At 47.6% G+C, this 24,599-nt stretch overlaps 1 protein-coding gene across 1 annotated transcript in view; it reads left to right on the forward strand.

Moving 5' to 3' along the window:
• Positions 1-24,599, forward strand: part of LOC135884102 (ovotransferrin-like) — a 59,219-nt gene that overhangs the window by 22,804 nt on the left and 11,816 nt on the right. Inside the window, exons 16-21 of the mRNA XM_065411397.1 lie at positions 812-998; positions 2,744-2,775; positions 7,131-7,290; positions 8,352-8,446; positions 10,357-10,434; positions 13,365-13,447. Of these exons, the coding sequence (XP_065267469.1) occupies positions 812-998; positions 2,744-2,775; positions 7,131-7,290; positions 8,352-8,446; positions 10,357-10,434; positions 13,365-13,447 (635 nt within the window). The remainder of the gene's footprint in view (positions 1-811; positions 999-2,743; positions 2,776-7,130; positions 7,291-8,351; positions 8,447-10,356; positions 10,435-13,364; positions 13,448-24,599) is intronic.

Below are 24,599 nucleotides of genomic sequence, written 5' to 3' on the forward strand. Positions count from 1 at the left end.
TTCCCAGGAAAGCTCAGATGTGGATTGGCGTCTCTCCAGGTCCATTGTTAGCTAAGTACTCCCAATTACTTGAACAACCCCTTCACACTATGTTGACCAAATCTGCCTTATGTGCTTCCTACAGCAAACACTTTAAATACAAGCATAGAGCCAACACTCATAACTTCAGATATAAAAATGATACATGCATACGAATAGGATAAATACATTCAGTAGAACATAATCTTTGCAAAGATATGTTACATGGCATATCTAGCATAAAACATATTCCAGTTATGTCATATTTACACTCATAAGCATATTTCTATAAAGCATTATGGGGTGCAACATCACACCTGGTATACAAGAGGAATTGTCTTATGGGAATCTCTGGCCACCTTAAGTTGAGCTGCAAAGTGAACTTGTGAGACCGGAGAATCCAGCCCTCTGCATGAGGAAAATATGTATTTCGAGATCTCTCACTATTTCTATAGGACCAAAACTGATTAAGACCAGTCATGTAGTGATACATGGCTTCATACTGCAGTCCCTGCTCTCTGTATTAGGACTTTCTACCTTGCTCATCACCGTGGTATCTGAGCTCTTTCCAGGTAAATCTGCATGGTGAGGCCCCCTACTGGATTTTGTGGGTTCTTCTGCTCTCCTCCCGTCCCTGTAGAAGGAAGTTCTTTTGGGAGTGTATGCAAATATTTTTTCTTACATTGTTCTGTTGATGGTGAGAGAACTTTCTCCAGCTTTACGCCATACTCTGCATGAGGCTGAGTCTTTGCTTTCATCTATGTCCATTTACCCATTCACTCCTGTATTTCAGGCATTGTATGGAAGCCATGGATCTCAGAAAGCTATCTTCCAGATGTTTCAGTCTGAAACCAAGGACCTTTTATTCAAGGATTCCACCACGTGCCTGATTCAACTCTCCAGAGGAACAACCTATGAGCAGTACCTGGGAAAAGACTACTTTGATTCTATCTCTAGTCTCAATAAGTGCTCACCATCAGGTAACTGTAACAAACCCAGATGAGAAATAGATGAACTGCATCTGTCTGCTACATAGACATGAATATCATGGGGAGTTGGGGCTCGAGGGAGACGGGAGTTATGTCTGTCACTGCCCAGTCCAGTTTTCCAAGCAAAATGAAGGCAACAACTTATGAAGATACCAATACATCTTTTTTTCTTATAAAAATGTTATGAGTTGAACCATGCTGGATTGGTATCACCAGACACTAAGGTCTGTTATTTATCTCTAGTATAGGTACAGTATGAGAAGTGGGGATGCAACCTTCCCTGCCCCGCCAATGTGCTCAGTCCTGTTCTGTAGAAATACATCTTAGGAGAAGAGACGACAAGTTCCTTTTTCACGTCCATTCAGTACTTGGCCTCTCCTCTGAGATTGCCAAGAAGGCGGCAAATTAGAGGAGAAGCCAAGAACGGAAGGTAGCTTTTGTGATGTGGACTCGTGTCCACTAAGAATCTAGCCTGAGATCACCAGTTCATTTCACACAGTCCACCGTCCACTCAGTGAATGGTAGCAACTCTTGGCCCCTGCTGACCTGGCACAGATTTGAACCAGTGCCCTAGAAGCCTCTTAACAAGTCCCTTGAGCCCATCCAGTCCACTGGCCACTAATATTATGAAAAAGTTTATTCCCCAACTGGAACTTCACTTAGGACAGAAGAATCCCATGCACTGCTACAGACTAGGGACCGAATGGCTAGACAGCAGTTCTGCAGAAAAAGACCTAGTGGTTACAGTGAATGAGAAGCTGGATATGAGTCGACAGTGTGCCCTTGTTGCCAAGAAGGCTAATGGCATTTTGGGCTGTATAAGTAGGGGCATTGCCAGGAGATCGAGGGATGTGATCATTCCCCTCTATTCGACATTGGTGAGGCCTCATCTGGAGTACTGTGTCCAGTTTTGGGCCCCACACTACAAGAAGGATGTGGAAAAATTGGAAAGAGTCCAGCGGAGGGCAACAAAAATGATTAGGGGGCTGGAGCACATGACTTATGAGGAGAGGCTGAGGGAACTGGCATTGTTTAGTCTGCAGAAGAGAAGAATGAGGGGGGATTTGATAGCTGCTTTCAACTACCTGAAAGGGGGTTCCAAAGAGGATGGATCTAGACTGTTCTCAGTGGTAGCAGATGACAGAACAAGGAATAATGGTCTCAAGTTAGAGTGGGGGAGGTTTAGGTTGGATATTAGGAAGAACTTTTTCAATAGGAGGGTGGTAAAGCACTGGAATGGGTTACCTAGGGAGGTGGTAGAATCTCCTTCCTTAGAGGTTTTTAAGGTCAGACTTGACAAATCCCTGGCTGGGATGATTTAGTTGGGAATTGGTCCTGCTTTGAGCAGGGGGTTGGACTAGATGACCTCCTGAGGTCCCTTCCAACCCTGATATTCTACGATTCAGAGAGAGCTGGAAACAATATATTGCTGTGAGCTCTCCAGCCAGCCAGTGCTCCTGCCCCATTTCCTATGGGGCTTCCTGCTTGGAGAACACATGGCCAGAGTAGCTTTGAGCAGTCTGCCCCTGATCCATTCCAAACAGTGAAATCCTGTCGGGACTGGGTTGGGAGAGCTCTTTGTAGCACTTTGTGCATGTGAACCTAGGGTATGTTTTCCACATGGAGAGATTGTTACTGTAGTGTTATCTGTGCTGGTAGAATGTGAAATGTGTTTATTTTCTGTTTAAACAAGCTGCCAGCAATATCTGAATCTGCCTGTTCTCTTCCCCTTACAGAACTCCTCCAGGTCTGCAGCTTCAGTGACTTGGACTGATCAGATTAACGGGAGCGCCTCACAGTGGGAGGAAAAATCTGGATGCTTCATTCCTTGTAGCGTTCTCAGCATTGAACTCTAGCTAGCTGGGGTCCCACTGCTGCTGTCTCTTCCCCCCCTTTAACTCACCATTGAAGAGGTGTCTAGCCTGTTCTCATGATGTTTGACTTCCTGCTGTCACCAGAGCAAGAAATAAAATCTCAGAGTCTAACATTGGGCTTGCTGTGGTTTAGTTTGAAGTTCTCCTTTGCATTTGGAGTCTCAGCTATTACAGAATGCTATCAAATACACAGAATAGCACAAGCTGGCCTCACAGAAATGTACATATTTATTTTTCAGTGTGTATGGTGTGCCTATCATATTTCTTTGGAAGCACTAACAATGCATCTATATAGCTGCTATGGTAATACAAATAATAATAATACATACCCAGAATAACCCAAACCAGTAGAGCTTATTCAGCACCAAACCTTAGATACCAAGTGGAACCAGTCAGAAACATTGAGCTGCAATTTCCACTAATGCTACATGACCAGCATTTCTGATGCAATAGGTTGGCACCTGTAAGCAGCAAATAAACATAGTTCACTGCATGGAAAATTTAGATTGTGTGCTTTTCCAGAAGGACAATTGTATCGAACCAACTAAAATCTCCGAAGTATTGACACATCAACTCTCTCGGAGAATGCATGGTCCGACCAGTCAAGTACCCTTCTTGGCTACTCCCAGACTGCTGTGTGGGGATCTAGCAACTGAATCCCTGAGGGCTTTCAGCCTCCAGAGTTGGAACAGAGCCCAGGCACTGCCCCTATCTTCGGGTCCCTAGGCACACTCTTGGGGTGCACTCCCCCACCCCAGGAGCTGACACTATTCTCACAGGAAGGGTAGGGGGGTTAAGGGAACAGGTAACGTGGGGCTGAGAGAGCAAGGAGGGTTGAATAGGGGGTGGGGGTGGGGGGGGGCTCAGGGGGGCGGTCAGGGGATGGGGAGCAGGGGAGATTGGATAGGGGATGGGCGTCCCGGGGGGATGGTCAGGGGACAGAAAGCAGGGGTGTTTGGATAGGATGCGGGAGTCCCGGGGGGTTGGATGGGGGTGGGAGTTCCGGGGGGCTGGATGGGGGCAGGGGCCAGGCCACGCCTCGCTGTTTGGGGAGGCATAGCCTCCCCCAGCCTTCCTTACCTGGCCCTCCATACAATTTCTGTACCCGATGTGGTCCTAGGGCCAAAAAGTTTGCCCACCCCTGATCTAGGAGAACATTAGCCAACCCCTTCTTGCAGCAGCTCTGATTGGTTGTTCTGCCACATGGGAAAGTGGGGCAGGGACCAATCATAGGGCTAAGATTTGCTAGGGGGCTGTGGCTTCTTAGCGCCAGACTGGGCCCAAGCCCTGCCTAAATCTGGTTCACTTGTGAAAAAGTTGCATGAGGTAGTAACACTGCAGACAAGTAGGAGGAAGTATCTTCTCCTAGCTCCGGCCAACCTGCTTAGCATATCTGTTGGCCAGTCAGCATACAGCCATTAAAGTTAAGGGTCATATCTGCTTAGGGTGACCTGAATTGGGTGGGACAGTCTCAAAATGCAGCGTTCAAGTCCTGGGCTGAATGACTCCAGGACGGTATTTGTCCCAGCTCTGCACCTGCCTGAGGCTCAGAGGAAGCGCCAGTCTCACCCCTGCTCCTCCTCTTCCCCATAGGCCCCGCCCACTGGCCAGGCCAGAAGCTGGAGCTGGGCCGTGGTAAGAGCCACCCAAGGAGCCTGGGCCACTGTGGAGAGCCCTGGACCCTCCACCTGCCCTGGGTGGCACACTTGTTATTTCTAGTGCAGCCCAGCTTGCTTCAGGCTGAATCCTGAAGGGGCTTACAAAGTGCAGTCAGGTTAAGCTAACTTGCTGAGCAAGGGTGCTGATCTGTAATTTATAGCAGTGCTCTTAAAGTACAGGATATTTGACTCAGGGGCTTCAGTTTCAGAGTTCCCTTTGGATTATTTAAACACTAGTTTTGGATTTTTTTAGGGCCCGTATGTCCTGGTTGTCCCCACTGATCTGGGCCAGTGTTGCTAACACTTGTGATTGGTTGGAGTTTTCCACAAAGCCCCAACTGCTACAGTCAAGAGACTATGTGAAAAGTAACCTCAGCTTTCATTAACAAAAAAAGGAAACGTATAGGTCTGCTGTTTGCAGAGAAAAACTTGAAAAAGCTTAGGTGTGCCTCCTAAAGTCTGTGCAAAAGAAGGCATAGAAAAAGAATCCAAAATTTATTATTTAAAAAAACCTCAAGATTTTTAAGCCCATGATTTTTGGGGGGCCCTGCCTCATTATTTTTGAAAGCTTTGAGGTCAGTAATTCTGAAATCAGATCATAAATGGCCAGTTTTTACTTTGCAGAGTGACAGCATGTTTTCAGGCCTCTGTGTATTCTCAGACAGGCACTTTTTCTCTTTTTAGTAGCGCGTGATGCTTTAACTGCATGGACCTCTCTCACCCAACTCGAGTACAGCAGTTGCTTGACTGGGAACAGAAGTAGGCTTGTAACTTGGACCCCTTGTTTGCTGTAGCTCTCCATGTACATGATGATTTAGTTGGGAGTTGGTCCTGCTTTGAGCAGGGGGTTGGACTGGATGACCTCCTGAGGTCCTTTCCAACCCTGATATTCTATGATTCTATGATTCTATTTATTAAGAAAACTATTGGTCTGAATATTGAGAGAACAGGAGTTAGTGAGCTGGAGAGGAATCATGGAGAGTAGCCTCTGCTTTGCTAATTTACATCTCAGACGTACTTAATGATTTTAGCTTCTACTAGCAGCAGCTTGCTGAGGTGTTATTTTTAGAGGAGCAAGCCCTATGTGTTAAAAACCAGTACCATCAAATGTGAGTAATTTCAAATGGATTATTTATATCCAAAAATTCACTACATATCTAGAAATTTAGTAGGGGGCCTGTGGAAAATATAGTACTGTATGTACTCATGTAATTAGAGACAATATACATACACAAGGGGGCACACTTCAGGTTGCTAAACAGCCTTAATCCTGACCTTTCCTAACTTTTGAGTACTTGACTTTGCAACGCTAATAATGTTCTCTTAATGCCATTTTTTTATGGAATATACTATGTAATATGTAGAATTCAAGGATGCAGCAGCAGGCTGATTAAGGATTAATGTTTTCCTTACTCCCACAGTGCTCCATATAACTGCCTGTTTAGCTGTGGAGCTCATGCAAGTCACTCTGGTGACCCATGAACTGCTATCTTGTCAAGCCTTTGGGAAACGGCCCACTATGCTCTGGAACTATTTGGCGTTATAAATTGATAAATCCTGGTGTGGTGGCGACGCTGGCTGTCCTACGTGGGAGCAGGAGGTAGGCATGACTGCCAGTGACCCTGGTGCAAAAAGAAGAGTCGCTGTTAAAAGTTTTACAGACTGTTTGGCAGCAATTGCCTGCAGACTGCTGAGTGAGTGCACTTAGCAAAGCCACCTGTGGCGCTGGGCTCCTAGCAGAGCTGGGCTACGGCCCCCAGCACACCCAGCTCCATGGGAGGAGGGCTGGGCCCTCACGCCGTGTAGGATTACCATATTTTAAGTTCCCAAATAGAGGACACTGCTGGGTGGAGGGGGAGTACAGTTTCTACTGTAGTTCCTTTCTAATTTGAATATTGAATATTTATAAATAACAAATGTGATGACCTCAAAAACAAATTAAAATCAAATTTAAAGGTAACTTTTTCCAGGCAGTCAGTCCCAGCCCACAGCCGCTGCTCTCCAGCCGCCCAGTTCTGAAGGCATCGCCAACGCCAGCAGCGGCGCAGAAGTAAGTAAACACACACGCTGGGATTTTCAGTTCTACCAGAATCGACGTTGGAAAAAGGACGAGCAAGAAAAATCACAGACATGTGTATATTTCAAAACTCCACTGGGACAGAGATTGAAGGAGAAGCCGTGTGTGGGGAAACCTGGACATCTGGTAACCCTGGCGCCATGGGCGCTACAGAGGAGCGAGAAGCGGGGCTCCTGTCATGGGCCCTGGGCTGCTCAGATGAGCGGAAGTGGCCTGGAAAGATGCCCTCTCTGACCGTGACCTCCACAGGCGAATGGGGGGAGTTAAACTGGGTCAGGCCAGGAAACCCTAGAAGGGATCAACACCCTGTGGGGCCCCCGGCTCAGTGCGCCGCCCTCCAGGCCAGGAGAGGGAAGAAACTACAACTCCCATGAGGCTTTCCAGAGAAGGCCCTGGAGGACCACAACTCCCGAGAGCCCTTGCGGCGAGACTGTGGGCGCTTGCGGGCGGGGAACTACGTTTCCCATGATGCATCTGCACGGCGCGGCGCTCTGACGGTGCAGGCCACGACTAGGGACACGTGGCTGTCAGCGCGGGGCAGGGGATGGCGCCGGAGGGCGACCAGCGAAGTGGGCTGCAGCCCTACCTGGACTCGCTGCGGCAGGAGCTGCAAGTGCTGGACTCGACCCTGCTCTCGGTGCTGCTGGCGCTGCTGGCCGTGGCCCTGACCCTGCGTGAGTGACTGCGGCCTGACACTCCGACTCGCTGCGCGGCCCGCCTGCCCCCGGCCCGGTACCCCGACCCGCCTACCCCCAGCCCGGTACCTCGGCTCGCCTCCCGTCGGCCCGGTGCCCCCGACACCCTGCGCGGCCTGGCCCGCTTTCTCCCGGCCACCCCGGCAGGCTGCCTGGTCTATCCCCCTGGCCCGGTACCCCAACCCCCTAACGTACTGAAAGTACCAGTGTCACAAATTCAATGCGCACAATCACCCCCTCTTGTGGTTGATTTTTGAATGCGCTTTTAATTTACAGTGGAACCCCATTTATCCGATCTAATTAGGACTGGGGCCAGATCAGATAATCAGAAATTGGGATAATCAGGAGAATTGGCAAAGAGCTTTCTATCCCTTATTTTAAGATGAGGTGAGAGCTCAGGCAGTCAGCCCCTGGTGGCTGGTGGTTCGCTTAATATGGAGAGCCAGATAATGGAGGCTCGGATAAATGAGGTTCTATTGTATATCAATAAAACGTGTTCAAACTGAATCGGGAAACTGAAGTTCAGCGTTTCATCTTAATTGTGGAAAAAATGCAGATTTTTGTTGTTTTTATTATCTGAGAATTTTGTTTTTTGTAGCATGGAAAACTAGGACCCCAGAGCCTTTGCTCTGTTGCAGCTGAATATCTTCAGATGTGGTCCATGAGTTTTCAGTGAAGTTTGGCTATATGGAAAATTTAGAAAAGTTAGTATGAACCATTTGTTAGCTAGAGAGATTTAGAGAAAAAATGTTGGGACTTGCAAAATTAAAGGGAGTATTATTTAATTTTAACAGCTAATTGTTCATCTATAACAGGTAGTATTAAACCTCGTCAGTATGAAACTCAAAGCCAGCTTACCTGTGAAGATGCTATGGCACCTCCATAATGCTCAGAGCAAGGTTAGATGAAAAGGGGTAAGACATCTGAGCTGTATCTAGACTAGTACTTCCACTGATGGCAAATTACAAATCCAAAATTTGTTTGTACAGATGCATGCTTGGCCATATGCTGGTATCCTGTAATTTTTCCTCTGTCCACAGTGGTTTGGAAACTTATCCGGGGCAGGAAGAGCAGCCGGAGGACGGTGCTTCTGGTAGGCCTTTGTGACTCAGGAAAAACACTGCTGTTTGTCCGAGTAAGTAAAGTTTGGGGTGTTTTATAGTACTCCTGCCACTGAGATTGGCAAGGTGAATGAAAGCTGAGTGGCTCGTGCTCTTCTTTTCAAACCTTTAATGGGCTCTTTAGGTGCATTTGTGGAAGGGGAGAACTCTCTTTAAATTAAAACTTGCAAGTATAGTAGATTCTGCTTAGTAGAAACCTGGATGTTAACAGCTTCTGGTTAATAGCATCATTTTGTTGGGAATCAGCCCTGTCCTATTGACTTTAAGGTTAATGGGATTCAGATGTTGGCAGTGGCATGCCATTTATTAAGGACAATTTTTTAGGAGGAAGGCTCCAGCTGCAGGTAGGTTTGCAAGCTGCAGCCAAGGAAGGAAGTGCTGGACAGGGCCTTCTCTAGCTGCAGCCTATCAAACCTGCCTGCAGCCCCTAGTGCTTCCTTCTGGGACTGCAGCCCAGCAAGCCTGCCTGTGCACAGGAATTGCACAGGAGGTCAGGGGCTGAGGGCTCTGTGGGGAGGCTGGGGAAAGGAGCTGCAGCCAGGGGGGAAAGTAACTGGGCAAGGTGGAAGGGGCGGCTCGGGTGGAAGGGGCGGGGTTGGGGCTAGACTCCCCCAGCCAGCCCTTCGGTACTGCCCAGCCCATGCCAGCCAGGGCTCCGGCGGCAATTTAAAGGGCTCGGGGCTCTGGCTGCTGGCACAGGCCCCAGGACAGCTGCCCCTTTTGCCCCACCCCTCCAATTGGCAGCCCTGCTGGTACGGTTGGCTGTGTATCGATAGCCATTTTCTTACCGGTTTACTTTCACCTCTGGCTGCAGCCCAGGTGCCAGAGCTTCACGGTACCTCTCCTTGTGCTCCCCGGGCTGCACCAGGGAAGAAAGCGCTGGGATGTGCTGAGCCCCAATCCCTGGAGAGTTGAGGTGCTGTGCAGCTCTGTGGACTGCCCCTACTCACTGTAGAAGCCCCAGCATCTGGGCTGCAGCCCCGCTGCCCGCAGGCACATTTCCTTGGCTGCAGCCCTACAAGTCGCAGGCCAGCGTTTCCTACCGTGGCTGCAGCCCTGCAAACGTGCCTTCCACTTATTGGCAACTGCTGGATAATGGCAAATTTTTGCAGGCCGCTGAGGGGTTGCTAATAAGCAGAATCTGCTGCAATTTGTTTTATTCCCTCTTGTTTGCAAAATGGTCCTTGAAACATGAAGATTAGAAAACCTATTTTTTCTATTTGGCACATTTATTCAGTTTTGAAAAGAACTAGAAATGATGATGACTTTGTAAATGCCTTTTTAAAACACGTATTTAAATCTATCACCCTTTCCCAATCAGCTTGATTATAAAGTGGGCCAAATATCAGACCTATATTATTTTATTCTTTTTTAAAAAGTCTCAAAGCTGAATTCATCTCTTTATATGTTCCTGTATTTCCATTACCTTGTTCTAAATGTTGTTTCATCCCTGATTTTAGAAATCAGGCTGATTAAACAACTTGTTCATACATAAGTAAAAATTAATTATAGCTTGACACGATGCTTTTTGTTTGCTTGGGTAGTCTTCAGTGTCCCTATTCTGTTTCCAGTAAGGCTGCTGGGATACATAGCAAAGAAGGTTTAGTGTTTTCTTGAGAGGAAACTGCCTACAGCATTGTAATTGCATGTCATTCTGGACTGTGATTAAGCATTAATGGCATCTTTGAATTAGGCTCGGTGTTGGAGTCCTTCATTTGGGGGGATGGAAGTGTTCCATGGAGATGGAGCCAGCCAGTGTTAATTGATTGGGAGGTTCCTGGAATGATAGGAAACAATCAGTTTAACATTTCCTAAAACAGACAATTCCATCATTTTGCTGAAATTTCATTGAGTAGAAAAAAACATTTCCTCGGAAACCTGGAAATAGGATTGATTTTCTTCTGTCTTGTTTTATTTTTAATAGCTGTTAACAGGCACTTACCGAAACACCCAGACCTCCATAACTGATAGCTCTGCTGTTTACAGAGTCAGTAATGACAAGGTAAGCAGACACTGGTTTGGATTTTGCATAAAACTCTTGGGGTATGACAAGTTTGGTTGTGAGTTGGTGGCCTTAGAATTTACAGCTAATTATAGTCAGATTCTGCAGAGAGAAGCACTAGTCTCTGTGTAGTTAAGCGGAAGCTATAAATCTGATTTGGTGTCTCCTTCTCCTAGCTTTGCCAAAACTGGAACCGGTCTGCCTAAAATTTCACTCAGTTGGTCTTAACCTGGGATAGAATCTTTCTAGAGAGGCTGGGACAAATCTGTGATGGAAGGGTAGATAGGGAATGGAGGTCTGAGAAGCTCAAGTGGGTTTCATTCCGTTGTCAGATTATATTTTTTTTTTTTTTTTTTTTTTTGGTTCATCGTATCTTCAAAGTGTCTTGACCTAGAAACTACAGATTTGTTCCAGTCTTTTAAGGAGGTTGGTTGGGGGATTATTTAGGTATTAAGAGCTGTGTTCATAAGCTAAGTAAAGGATGCATGGCGCTAATGGGGCAGGAGTCATGAGAACGGAACCATATGAGGAAAGGGGGCTGGTCAGAGGTGAAAGTAAGCCGGTACGATATGGCGTACTGGCAAGACCCAGTACGCCGTGCCGGACCGCACCGGCTTCCGCGGCGGGGATTTAAAGGGCTCCCCGCCGGGAGCCCAGAGCTCTTTAAATCCTGCCCGCAGCTCCGGCGGCCGGGCTGGGGCCGGATTTAAAGGGCACAGAGCTCCCCGCCGCTGCGGGCAGCCCAGAGCCCTTTAAATCCCCCCCGCAGCTCCGGTGGCTGGGCTAGGGCTGGGATTTAAAGGGCCCGGAGCTCCGCGGCGGCCGGAGCCCCGGGCCCTTTAATTTGCCCCTGAGCCCCGGGGGCTCCCAGCCACCTCTGCAGCTGGGAGCCCCGGGTTGATTTAAAGGCCCCGCCCCCTCAGGACTCTGGCAGTACCGGTAAGTCCTGTAACTTACTTTCACCCAGGGGGCTGGTCCAGAAGAAGCCACAAAAATCTCTAGCAAAACTTTAACCTTGAGTTCAAGGGACGCTCTCAACTTGAATTCTAGTTATTTAAGTCTTACACCACCCTCACACTGCTAATATTTGTAAACTTATCATATTTTTCTGTTTTTAGACTTATATTTCTTTCCCTGTTGTGTGAAAGGCCTATACAAATTTTAGGGCAGAGGTCCCCAATCTGTGGGGCGTGGTTCCCTAGAGGGAAGCTGAAGAACGTTTAGTGGTGCATGGCTGGGGCCCGGGCCAGCCTCCATGGGGGGCAGCAAAGGGAGCGGCACCCATCTCTGCTCCTGCCTCTGGCTGCTGGCCCCGTGCCCAGGGCTCCGTGCCCACCCTCAGCAGTGACCCCAGCCTCGGCCCCCTTACCCCTGTCCACATTTCTCCTTCCCCGAGCTGGGGTGGGGGGGTGGCGGCACTGCCGCTGCAGGTGGTGGTGGCGGCAGGGTTGGCAGGCTCCCTACCTGGCTTGGTGCCTCCCTGAACGCGGCAACATCCCTCAGCTCCTAGGCAGAGGGGGAGCCGCAGCCAGGCACCTCTGCCCGCTGCCTCCTCCCTGAGCGTTGGCTCTGCAGCTCCCATTGTCCGGGAACTGCAGTCAATGGGTGCTGCGGGGGTGGTGCCTGCAGGTGGAGGCAGCGCATAGAGCCACCCAGCCCCTCTGCCTAGGAGCCGAGGGATGTTGCCGCTTCCGGGGAGCCTCCATGAGGCAAGCGCCGCCCACATCCCTCTCCCGCGCCCCAGCCCTGAGCCCCCTCCCACACCCAAACTCCTGCTGCTGTTGGGCAAGGGGGGTGCAGTGGCCTGAGACTGCCCCAGTGGTGGCATGGGGGCCTCTTACACTCATGTATAGAAGCTGCCTATCAACAGCAAATAAGTGGGAGATTTTGGGCACATATGCTGTAGGACAGGGGTCTCAAACATGCGACCCGCAGCGTTATTTTCTGTGGCCCGCGAGCTCCTCGCCCCCTGCCCCGGCCGTCCCCCAGCATTTACCTAGAGCAGCTCCAGCCCGATGCGCACCGGGGCCAGGCAGGCTCCCTGTCTGCCTGCCCTGCCCCCGCGCTGCTCCGGGAAGCGGCCGGAACCTGGGGAAGGGCGCAGGGGTGTGTGTGGTTGTTGCTTCAGGCACCGCCCCCAGCAGCTCCCATTGGCCGCGGTTCCCCGTTCCCAACCAATGGGAGCTGCTGGGGGTGGTGCCTGAAGCAACAGCAACACACACACCCCTGCGCCCCCCCTTCCCCAGGTTCAGGCCGCTTCCCAGAGCAGCGCGGGGGCAGGGCAGGCAGGCAGGGAGCCTGCCCTGCCCCCGGTGCATGTCGGGCCGGAACCCGCCCCCCGAACTCCTCCTGCACCCTCACCCCCTGCCCTGAGCCCCCTCCTGCACCCTGACCCCCTGCCCTGAACCCCCTGCCGCACCCTGACTCCCTGCCGCACCACTCACCCCTCCTGCACCCTATACCCCAACTCCCTGCCCTGAGCTCCCGCCACACCCTACACCCCTCTTGCACCCTCTGGGGGCAGGGAGGGGGTGGAGTTGGGGTGGGGATTTCAGGGAAGGGGTTGGAATGGGGGCAGGGAAAGGGTGGGAAGAGGCGGGGCAGGGCCTCATGGAAGGGGTGGAGTGGGGGCGGGGCCGAGGGCGGCGGGGGAGAGGTGTCAGTAAATGCGGCCCTCGGGCCAATGTACTAGTACTCATGTGGCCCTCGTGTTCATTTGAGTTTGAGAACCCTGCTGTAGGAGAAATGATGATACCAAAAGGGGTTGGGGAACTGCAAAGCAGTCTTGTTTGCGGTGTAGGCCATGGCTGTCTGTAGAATATGAACTGTTGTGTATCTTGTTACATAATTTATTACCCAGACCTACATGATCGTGCATATTTGTGGATTAAATATTGATGGAATTGTTACTTCTTCTGGTCCATTTGCAGGGCTCTAGTGTGACGCTGATTGACCTCCCAGGCCATGAGAGCTTGCGACTTCAGTTCTTGGAGAAGTTCAAAGCTACAGCTAGGTAAGTGGTTGAAGAATGGAGGAGATAGATGCTTCAGTCTGTAAATGGATAGAGGCCAAATTATGATATGAAGGCTGGGTTGGGGAGTGAGTTGAGAGAGATTCGAGCAAATATGGAGCCCCTATAAAGCTGTTCTCTTGTGCCCTGTGTTATAAGGTCAAAAACCAATGTGCAACCTCCTTCATTTCCTCCACCCTTCCATCCCCCGGAACTGCTCTGCCATGCCAGCTTGAGGGAGGGGTGCGGGAAGAGGGTGGTAGAAGGCAATAGGAAATGTGCATGGAACTGGTGTGTGCATTTCTGGAGAGAGTAGAAGGAGATTTTCACTCAACTCTGTCTGCACGTTGCAGGTGTTGCTTCGTACCATGATAAGCAAACATCACACTGGCATCCCTGGTAAGGCAGCACCCTCACCTGTCCAGCACACTGACCCATGCTGATTGGGGCAGGGGTTCTGTGCTGCCTTTGAGCAGAAAGTCACCTATGGTACTGAGTCAACAAGGTCGCTTGTGCAGCGCCTAGACTTTCCTTGGAGGCCTTCCATGCCAGTGCTGTTCATGTCAAACCCTGCAAAGCTTACAATGTGGCAGCAAGGATAACATAGTTGCCTGGCCCCATTGTACAGACAGAGCATGCAGGTAGGATTTAGCAGAATTGCATTCCCAACATTTTATTCAACATATTCCAAACTTCTATATAATGGAGCAACTCTTAGTTCAGGGGACTTGCCCCAGAGGGCAGTATAGAGAGAGCTGAAGGCAGTTCTTTGCTGGATTTTTGATATCAGCTTTCTTAAATAGCACCAGGAAAGTGAACCCACCAAGATTTTTTTTTTTTTTTTTTTTTTTTAGGGGAGGGGGCACAATTGAGCTTTAAGAGTGGATCTTCAGCACCCCAAGCTAGTACAATCCCTGCACCTTGGGACTTCTCCCCTTTTTTTAAATCTTTCCCGTTCTAGTTAAATCCTGTACTTCTCTCTGTGTCCAGTTCCACAGCCTCAGATAGTGGCCTGGGTTCAGGCTAAGGTTGCTTTGGGAAATGAATTACTCTTTTATATTTCAAAATTAATGTTAGTCACTGGGAGGGCTGTCAGGATCTCTTTGGTGGGGTTGATATCAGCTGATAACTGGTGGGAGTGGCTGAGCCATCCATACCATAGTGTTAGCAGGGGGTGGGCAAGCTCTCTTCCCCTGAGCGTAGCCAATGCTGCATTCATGTTGCTAATCTGCCCCAAATGTTCCAGACCTGAGCCTCTGCCAGTGCACCTCAATCGTGATCTGCAGCTTTCCAGTTCTGGCTCATTTGTGAGCAGATCACCAGATGTAGCAAATGGCTGGCTGTTGTAAACATAGGGCCTCCAGAGGTCAGGCCAAAAAATGGCTTTGACTTGGGAAGTGTTCTGAACACAAGAACCAGTTGCTGATGCACTAAACCCTCTGCCCTTGATGGTATTTGTTAGAGGGCTTTCCCTTCTCCCTCCCACTTCCCTGGTTCTTGTCATGCAGACAGTGTGACGAAGCGGGACTGTTCTTAATGTTTTCTCTGAATAGTGTGTGTGTGCCTCAGTTTCCCCTATGCATTTCTTAAGTATCTAGGTGGGGGGATCAGGGTGTGGATTGTTGCAGAGCCCTAGAGGGCAGGGGTGATGCGGTCTGCACAGAGAATGGCCGACACCCTGTCTCCTGGCAACTGATGGCCTGGGCCCCTTCCCTGCAAGGTGCCAACTGAAGGTGTTGGAGAACAAAGAGATCAGGTGGCCTCCTGGCCCTGGGAAAGAGACAAAGGCCAGAGGAGGGGCTGGAGGGAGTCTCAGTTTGGAGCTGGCTGGGGAAACTGAGGGAGGCCCAGCACTGGGGTCTGGGCTCCCTACCCTCCCAAGATGGACCTGACTGAGGGGTCCTGTTTTCTGTACCTACAGGCTCTGTTTTGGCCTGTGCTCCTATCGTCTAATAAACCTTCTGTTTTACTGGCTGGCTGAGCGTCACGGTGAATTGCAGGAAGTGGGGGGTGCAGGGCCCTGACTCCACCACACTCCGTGACAGACAGCAAGCAGCAAAAGACCAGACGTCTGAAGTGCAGACAATGCAATGTTTATTGGGGTTAGTTTCCAAGTAAGCATATTCCGAAGCCCTTCACACCAGTTGGGCGTATCTCTGATAGTCTGTTCCCCACTCTGATGCTGCAGAGCATTTACCCAGTGTCCCCCTTCCCAGCTCTGATGCCGCAGAGCATTTACCCCGTGTCCCCCTTCCCAGCTCTGATGCCGAAGAGCATTTACCCCGCGTCCCCCTTCCCAGCTCTGATGCTGCAGAGCCTTGCCTGTGTCCCTGTTCCCCCACCTTAGCAAGCATGATTCCAATTTCCCCTCCACTTCCTGTTTGACCCCAGTTTATATAGTAATATTCTCAGCTATATCTTAACCAGTCATTTTACTGAAATTTAACTAACCAATCCTAACATATTGTAGCATAATTCTCTAACCTATTATATCCCACTACCCTAATTAACTTACACCTAGCAAAATTAATTATACAGCAGACAGAAACAATTAGAGAACCAGACAGATTAACTATAGAAAAGAGGGGGCAATAAAGATAAAACCATACGGAAATGAGGGTTTCACAGCCACAACCATTGATACGTGGTTTCTTGCCAGACAGGATGCTATAAAACTAAGTTTTCTTTAACCATCTTAAGATCTGTTCCTTTATCTGGTGGTGATGGGCACTGTCAGGGTTCCCTCCCCACTCTGAACTCTAGGGTACAGTTGTGGGGACCCACATGAAAGACCCCCTAAGCTTATTTCTACCAGCTTAAGTTAAAAACTTCCCCAAGGCACAAATGCTTCCTTGCCCTTGGACAGTCTGCTGCCACCACCAAGTGAGTTCATAGACTCATAGACTTTAAGGTCAGAAGGGACCAATATGGTCATCTAGTCTGACCTCCCGCATGATGCAGGCCACAAAAGCTGACCCACCCACAACAGAATCTTCCAGCCTGCGACCCCTGCCCTATGCTGCGGAGGAAGGCGAAAAACCTCCAGGGCCTCTGCCAATCTACCCTGGAGGAAAATTCCTTCCCGACCCCAAATATGGCGATCAGCAGTACCCCGAGCATACAGGCAAGATTCTACAGCCGGACCCTCATTTTACCCGCGATGGCACGTTAATGCCTAATTGACTAAAACCACGTTATCCCTTCAAACCATTCCCTCCATAAACTTATCAAGCCTAATCTTGAAGCCAGAAAGGTCTTTCGCCCCCACCGTTTCCCTCGGAAGGCTGTTCCAAAATTTCACCCCTCTGACGGTTAGAAACCTTCTTCTAATTTCAAGCCTAAACTTCCCCACGGCCAGTTTATATCCATTCGTTCTCGTGTCCACATTACTACTGAGCTGAAATAATTCCTCTCCCTCCTTGGTATTAATCCCTTTGATATATTTAAAGAGAGCAATCATATCCCCCCTCAGCCTTCTTTTGGTTAGGCTAAACAAACCGAGCTCCTCGAGTCTCCTTTCATAGGAAAGGTTTTCCATTCCTCGGATCATCCTAGTGGCCCTTCTCTGTACCCGTTCCAGTTTGAGTTCATCCTTTTTAAACATAGGAGACCAGAACTGCACACAGTACTCCAAATGAGGTCTCACCAGCGCCTTGTATAACGGAAGCAGCACCTCCCTGTCCCTACTAGAAATACCTCGCCTAACGCATCCCAAAATCGCATTAGCTTTTTTCACAGCCAAGTCACATTGCCGACTCATAGTCATCCTGCGATCAACCAGGACTCCGAGGTCCTTCTCCTCCTCCGTCACTTCCAACCTATGCGTCCCTAACTTATAACTAAAATTCTTATTAGTCATCCCTAAATGCATCACCTTACACTTCTCACTATTAAATCTCATCCTATTATTTTTACTCCAATTTACAAGGTCATCCAAGTCTCCCTGCAGAATATCCCGATCCTTCTCCGAATTGGCAATACCTCCCAACTTTGTGTCATCCGCAAACTTTATCAGCCCACTCCTACATTCGGTTCCGAGGTCAGTAACGAATAGATTGAATAAAATCGGACCCAAAACCGAACCTTGAGGAACCCCACTGGTGACCTCCGTCCAACCCGACAGTTCACCTTTCAGTACTACCCGCTGCAGTCTCCCCTTTAACCAGTTCTTTATCCACCTCTGGAATTTCATATCGATCCCCATCTTTTCCAATTTAACCAATAATTCCTCGTGTGGCACAGTATCAAACGCTTTACTAAAATCGAGGTAAATTAGATCCACCGCATTTCCTTTATCTAGAAGGTCTGTTACTTTCTCAAAGAAGGAGATCAAGTTGGTTTGGCACGATCTGCCTTTCGTAAACCCATGTTGTAATTTGTCCCAATTGCCATTCACCTTACGGTCCTTAACTACTTTTTCCTTCAAAATTTTTTCCAAGACCTTGCATACTACAGAAGTTAAACTAACAGGTCTGTAGTTACCCGGGTCACTTTTTTTCCCCTTCTTAAAAATAGGAACCACATTAGCTATTTTCCAGTCCATCGGTACCACCCCCGAGTTTACAGATTTATTAAAAATTATCGCCAAGGGGCTTGCAATTTCTCGCGCCAGCTCCTTCAATATTCTAGGATGGAGATCATCCGGTCCGCCCGATTTAGTCCCATTTAGCTGGTCAAGTTTGGCTTCCACCTCTGATACTGTAATGTCAATCGCCCCTCCTTTATTCCCCTCTGTCCCGCTCCCTCTATTCCTAAGCCCTTCATTAGCCTTATTAAACACCGACGCAAAATATTCATTTAGATATTGTGCCATGCCTAGATTATCCTTAATCTCCACTCCATTTACATGCTTCAGCAGTCCCACTTCCTCTTTCTTTGTTTTCTTCCTATTTATATGGCTATAAAACCTCTTACTATTGGATTTAATTCCCCTCGCGAGGTCCAACTCTACACGGCTTTTGGCCTTTCTCACCGCATCCCTACATGCTCTGACCTCAATAAGGTAGGTTTCCTTGCCGATCTGCCCCCTTTTCCATTCTTTGTACGCTTTCTGTTTTTTCTTAATCGCCCCTTTGAGACGCCCGCTCATCCAGCTAGGTCTAATTCTCCTGCCTACTAACCGTTTCCCCTTTCTTGGGATACAGGCCTCGGACAGCTCGTGCAACTTCAGCTTGAAATAATCCCAGGCCCCATCTGCCTTTAGCTCTCTAAGTATGTTAGCCCAATCCATTTCCCTAAGTAGTTGCCTTAATTTATTAAAGTTGGCCTTTTTGAAATCGTAAACCTTAGTCACAGTTTTATTTCTGTTAATCCTTCCATTTAGTTTAAACCGAATTAGCTCATGGTCACTCGAGCCAAGGTTGTCCCCTACTACCATTTCCTCAACTAGGTCCTCACTACTCTAAAATGGCATCCCCCCTCGTCGGTTCAGCTACTACTTGCTGAAGGAATTCATCTGCTAGCACGTCTAGGAACATCTGAGCCCTATTATTGTTACTAGCATTTGTTCCCCAATCTATGTCCGGGAAGTTAAAGTCCCCCATGATCACACAGCTCTTATTAGTTTTTACTTCCTTAAAAACAAAGATTCAGGAAAAGGACCACTTGGAGTCCCTGTTTCCCCAAAATATCCCCCCCAAGCTCCTCCCCTTTCCTGGGGAGGCTTGAGAGTAACCAAGGTGAGCACAGACCAGACCCTTGGGTTTTTAGGACACTAAAACCCCAATCAGATTCTTAAAAAACAGAACTTTATTATAAAGAAAAAATAAAAGAAGCACCTCTGTAAAATCAGGATGGAAGGTAATTTACAGGGTAATCAGATTCAAAACACAGAGGATTTCCCCTCTAGGCAAAACTTTAAAGTTACAAAAACAGGGATAAACCTCCCTCTTAGCACAGGGAAAATTCACAAACTAAAACAAAAGATAACCTAACGCATTTCCTTGCTATTACTTCCTATTTCTGTAATATTAGATGCTTAGTTCAGATATGGCTTAGGGAGATGTATTTTCCCTGCCCTGGTTCCTCGCTGACCTGGAGAGAACACAAAACAAAAACCTTCCCCCACAGATTTGAAAGTATCTTCTCCCCTTATTGGTCCTTTTGGTCAGGTGCCAACCAGGTCATTTGAACTTCTTAACCCTTTACAGCTAAAGGAGGGATTAACCCTTTACAGGGTAAGGAGGGATTTTATGCTACCCTTAGCTGTATGTTTATGACAGGCACTATCAGGACAGGATCGTCTTCCTAATAGCCCAATACCACCTTAGTTCAATGTGACTGGTTTGGGATGTGAGGATGTGACCATATGCTTCATAGCTTTTATGGCTGCCTCTGCTGCTTAGCCAAAGGCCTTAGCCTAAGAACAAGGCCTCAGACTATCCTAGTGAGAGAAGGCCCATACACAGGAGGACTGTGATTTTGATTCTTAGCTAGTTACAGGAGTATAAAAACAAAGTGATAAAAATACACCTAAGTTCTTAAAGTATAGGTCTTTACAAGCAGGCCTGAATATCTATATTCTAACAGTATTGTCTGTTGCAGCCGTTCAGAAAAGGAATTCTACTAGTCCGTCACCTCAGCCTGTCAAAATGTATTCTTACCCTCTTGGCTCCCTGGTGTTAAATCCAGGCTTGCTCAGACATGAGATGTGGTGGTAATTGTAATCCTAAACAATGCTGCCAAGAAAGAAATCTCATTCTCTCTGGTGTCCCACATCCAGCCTGCAGGCCCACTTCCTCTCGAGCCCTAATCCCCAGCAGTAGCTAGGAGAAGCCCTTAATGAAGGTACATTGATTGCTGTTCATGTCAGCCACAGAACTAGTATAATTGCTTGCTTGTTTGTAACTTTGGTTAAATTTTCATTAAAGTGTCCAGGCCTCCTACCTCCTCTTCTATGATGGGCTTGTGCTTTCCATTATGCATAGTACAGAGACTGTCCTAGTAAGGGAGCATTTCTTTCTGTCACTCCTCTGGGAAACCTGCTGTCAAAGACAAGATACCGAGTTAACAGCTAATGGCTTCTTGCTGGGTGGGATGTGTTTTACTTGTCCCAGTCTGAGATTGTTGTCAAGAGTGGGATAATGCTTATTTAGAAATACAAGCTTTTGCTGGGACTGTGAGGCTGGGAAACTCATAGATCATTTGTTGCAATTTTAACTTCTGACACCACCCATGTAGATTCTGACGGAGAAAGATACTGAGAATTCAGGATCCTAATGACTCAGGAAGGTCACAAGTCCAAAAAGGAAGTTGTTTTCTCCTTTGACCCTTCTTATTCAGTGGAGGGGACATGGTGATGTTAGCACTCACGATAACCTTTAGCCACAGAGCCCCACAGTTCAGCAAGGCTAAGAGCTAACTTGCATGTACAGAAATGCAAATTAGATGGTTGCTCACTGTAACTAGGTTGTCTGAGTGGCGCCCCCTTGTGGCCTCTCTGGGCACAGCTTGCCACACTGCAGGTCCTCGCAGGGGTCATGGTGCTTTAGCCCTCCAGCTATGGCATGTTCAAGTTCTACCCCCTTTGGGGGCGTCAGTGTCCAGAACGAAAAGGAAAACGTCAGACTTCAGAATGGGTGTGTTGGGAGCATTCCGCCCATCTGCTCTGGGCTTGTCTCGGGTGGCTAGTCCCCTTGTCAGTCCCACCCACCACATGGCTCATCCAGGCAGCAAGCTGCCTTATGCTTTTGGCTGGAGTCAGGCATACCTCGTCCAGGAAATAGCAGAGCCCCGAGCTGGGCCAGGTTTCCCAGGGTGGATAAAAATCAATGGTTTAAAAAAAAAAAAAGAAGTTAGAAAATTGGATTTTTTTTTTTTTAATTTAAATCGGATTTTTTTGATAAAATGCTTTTTGAGGAAAAAACCTATCTAGAGATAGTTTTAATTAAGATGCATTGTAGATCAAAGATATCTCATTGTGGAATAGGGATTATAAATTCTAATTCTATAGGATGAGACAATATATTCATTTAATGTTTAAGAAAAGTTTTGTAAATGAGTTCCAATAGTTCATGGATTAGGGACCCAATCTTATGGGGTTCCAGGGGCTTCTGTATAGATTAACCTAAATAATCTTTCTATCCACCCAATGGGACTCAGTGCTCAGTCTAGAAGATACTATCATAGATGCTTAGTTTTGCAGTTCTCAAACTGGATTTGTGTCTTCTAGGTAACATGCTTGTTAACAGCAAAAATGTTTTTAAATAAATAAATAATATATAGAGGTGAGAAATAACAGCCCTCAACTCTATTGTCCCTCTGGTAAATTTTTGTACACAGTCAATCCCTTACTTCTCTCTAAAAGTGCAAAGTTTCAAAAAGTTCAGTGAATAGAAGATTGTTGGGGGCGGAATAGATCTGGACAAGGAGAAGAAGTCTGGAGATAAATTTGAGAAGCGAGGGACATATGCTTGTTTTGTTAAAATATTATATGTTTGCTGTTGAAGAAAAATATCCAGAATACTTAACGTTGTTGTTTTAGTTAAATAAAACAATTTAAATGTCTATATGGTGATGTTCTACTCCTAATACAGCATGGCAAGAAAATCCTCCAAATATTAATGATTAACCTGTTGAATTGGAGATGGTTCACCTCCCAATGACTTCATTAATATCTGCTTCAATTACCTTTGGTAAATGAAATAACCAAACAATCATTCATTTTCTGATACAGCTGTAAAACTAATCTGAAAAGTTTTCAAAATAAATCACTGTTTTAAAATCTATAGTGTGTACCTTCTAAAAATGAAATCTACATCTATCTCTGAGTTGTGAAGAATATGTATTAAGGTTATAACAACCAACAAGAATGCACTTTTATGTAGAAAACAATGATTTAATCGAGTCTTCCTCACTAGTGATTTAAATCAAATCCACCCTGAGGTTTCCCCATTTTAATTCCCCTCTCCCCACCTGACGTTGGCTGCAGGTGAAGCAGGGTGAGGTCCAGTGGATCCACAGGCTCTCCTGAACCCCATCATTGCCCTGGTGGGGCAGAGAGGCCCCGTCACGCTCTGTCTGCAGCAACCTTCTGTGGGTGGTAACAGGACTGCACTCAGTCTGCCCAGCTGTATGGGCCTGGCTCCAGCCCAAGGGGGAAGATGGGGCAGTCAGTTGATGCACCAGCCTGTCACCTGCTTCTGGGTTCAACTGTGGCATGGTCAAGAGTGAAAACACATTTGATAACGTTATTCTCGTACCTGCTAGCACAGTAGGCCACTTCTGCTTAGAAGTGGGCTGGATTGGACGGTCAGGAAGTATTACAGGAGACTGTTCTGGAGAGTAATGGGAGGTGAACTTACCTTGGTGCCTCTCTCCATCTCTGGCTTGAGGACTTTCCCAGGAGAGCGCCCAGCACAGCTCAAGAAGGGTGCCCCCGGTCCAGATTTAGGTGCATCCTGTGTGGGGCCTCATGGAAGTGAGTGTGATGTTGCTCTCCATATGTTTATGGAAATATGCTTATGAGTGTAAATATAATGTAACTGGAATATGCTTTATGCCAAAGGGCTATTGTAAGGTATCATTACAAAGCTTAATCTACTGAGTGTGTTCATCCTATTTGTATGAATGTATCATTCTTTTATCTAAAGCTAGAAATATGAAGTATAACTCTGGGGTCCTATTGTACCTATGCAAACTGTGGGCCATTAATGGTGGTTTGGAATCTTGATGGCTCCAATTAACTAGGACAATTGGTTGTAAATGGCTGTGCTTACTTGTAAGCCTTCCTGTGTTCCTGTGAGTCAGGCTGGGAAGAATGGAGTCTTGGGGTCTCACAGGACATGTGACCATGTCACCTGATACTGGAATCTATCTTAAACCCCGTGCTTTTCCATTTAGAAGGAGGGGTGGGAACCCAGAGAGAGACAAAGGATTCCCGCCTTGTGCCAAAGTTATAAAAGGGGGTGGAACAGAACAAAGGGGGCTGCCAGTCATGAGAAATTCCCTAGTTACCACCAGAGCTGGAACTAACAAGAACTGTACCAGGGGAAAGGATTGGGCTCAGACTAGGAAGGAGTCTAGTCTGTAAAAGAAGCTTATTAGAACATCTCTGAGGGTAAGATTTTATCTTAAATCAGTTTCTTAATGTATTAGCCTTAGACCTGTGTGTTTTGTTTTAGTTTGCTTGGTGACTGACTTTGTTCTGTCTATTATTACTTGAAACCACTTAAATCCTACTTTTATACTTAATAAAATCATTTTTGTTTATTAATTAACCCAGAGTAAGTGATTAATACCTGGGGGAGCAAACAGCTGTGCATATCTCTCTATCAGTGTTATAGAGCGCGGACAATTTGAGTTTACCCTGTATAAGCTTTATACAGAGTAAAGCGGATTTATTTGGGGTTTGGATCCCATTGGGAACTGGGTGTCTGGGTGCTGAAGATAGGTAACTTGCTGAGCAGTTTTTGGTCAGAGTATGCAACTTTGAGGGCGTGGACCAGACCTGGGTCTGTGTTGCAACAGACTAGCATGTCTGGCTCAACAAGGCAGGATTCTGGAGTCCCAAGCTGGCAGGGAAAACAGGCTCAGAGGTAGTTTCAGCACATCAGGTAACAGTTCCAAAGGGGTCTCTGTGACCAAACCCGTCACAGTGACGGTGGTGCAGGTCAGGACTAGAGCTGGGTGCAACTTTTTAATGGAAACTTTCTGGCAAAAATTGCAGACTCAGCAGCCCCTGGAGTGTGGGGACAGTCTGGGTCCAATGTGCCACATTGTTTCAGTTGGGGGGAGGGAGGATCTAAACGAAATGATGTGATTTGAACAAAACGAACTATTTTGGTTTTGTTCCGGTTTGCAATTTTCTTTCATTTTATGTTTTGAACTTCACAGATGTGAACTGAGCCAGCTGAGAGGCTTTGTTCCAGCTGAAATGATTTTTTTTCTGACTTTTCTGGCATTGCCAGTGAACAGAAAAGTCCGTTGATCACCCAACTCTGGACAGGGCTCAAGTGAATTGGCAGAGGTGTGTGGGAAGGCTTGGCCTGTGCTGACCCCTTCCTCTGTCAGGAGTGCTCTGAACGACTCCAAAATAAAAGCGTGCTGAGTGATCATGTGACAATCCACTTGGGGAAAACCCTTCTGGGAATGAGGACTTGGGGTGTGGGCTGCGTGGCAGTCTGAGCCTGCCAGCCACATGGCTATGTTGTGTTCA

This window comes from Emys orbicularis, chromosome 9 (assembly GCF_028017835.1).
Source record: "Emys orbicularis isolate rEmyOrb1 chromosome 9, rEmyOrb1.hap1, whole genome shotgun sequence".
NCBI lineage: Eukaryota > Metazoa > Chordata > Testudines > Emydidae > Emys > Emys orbicularis.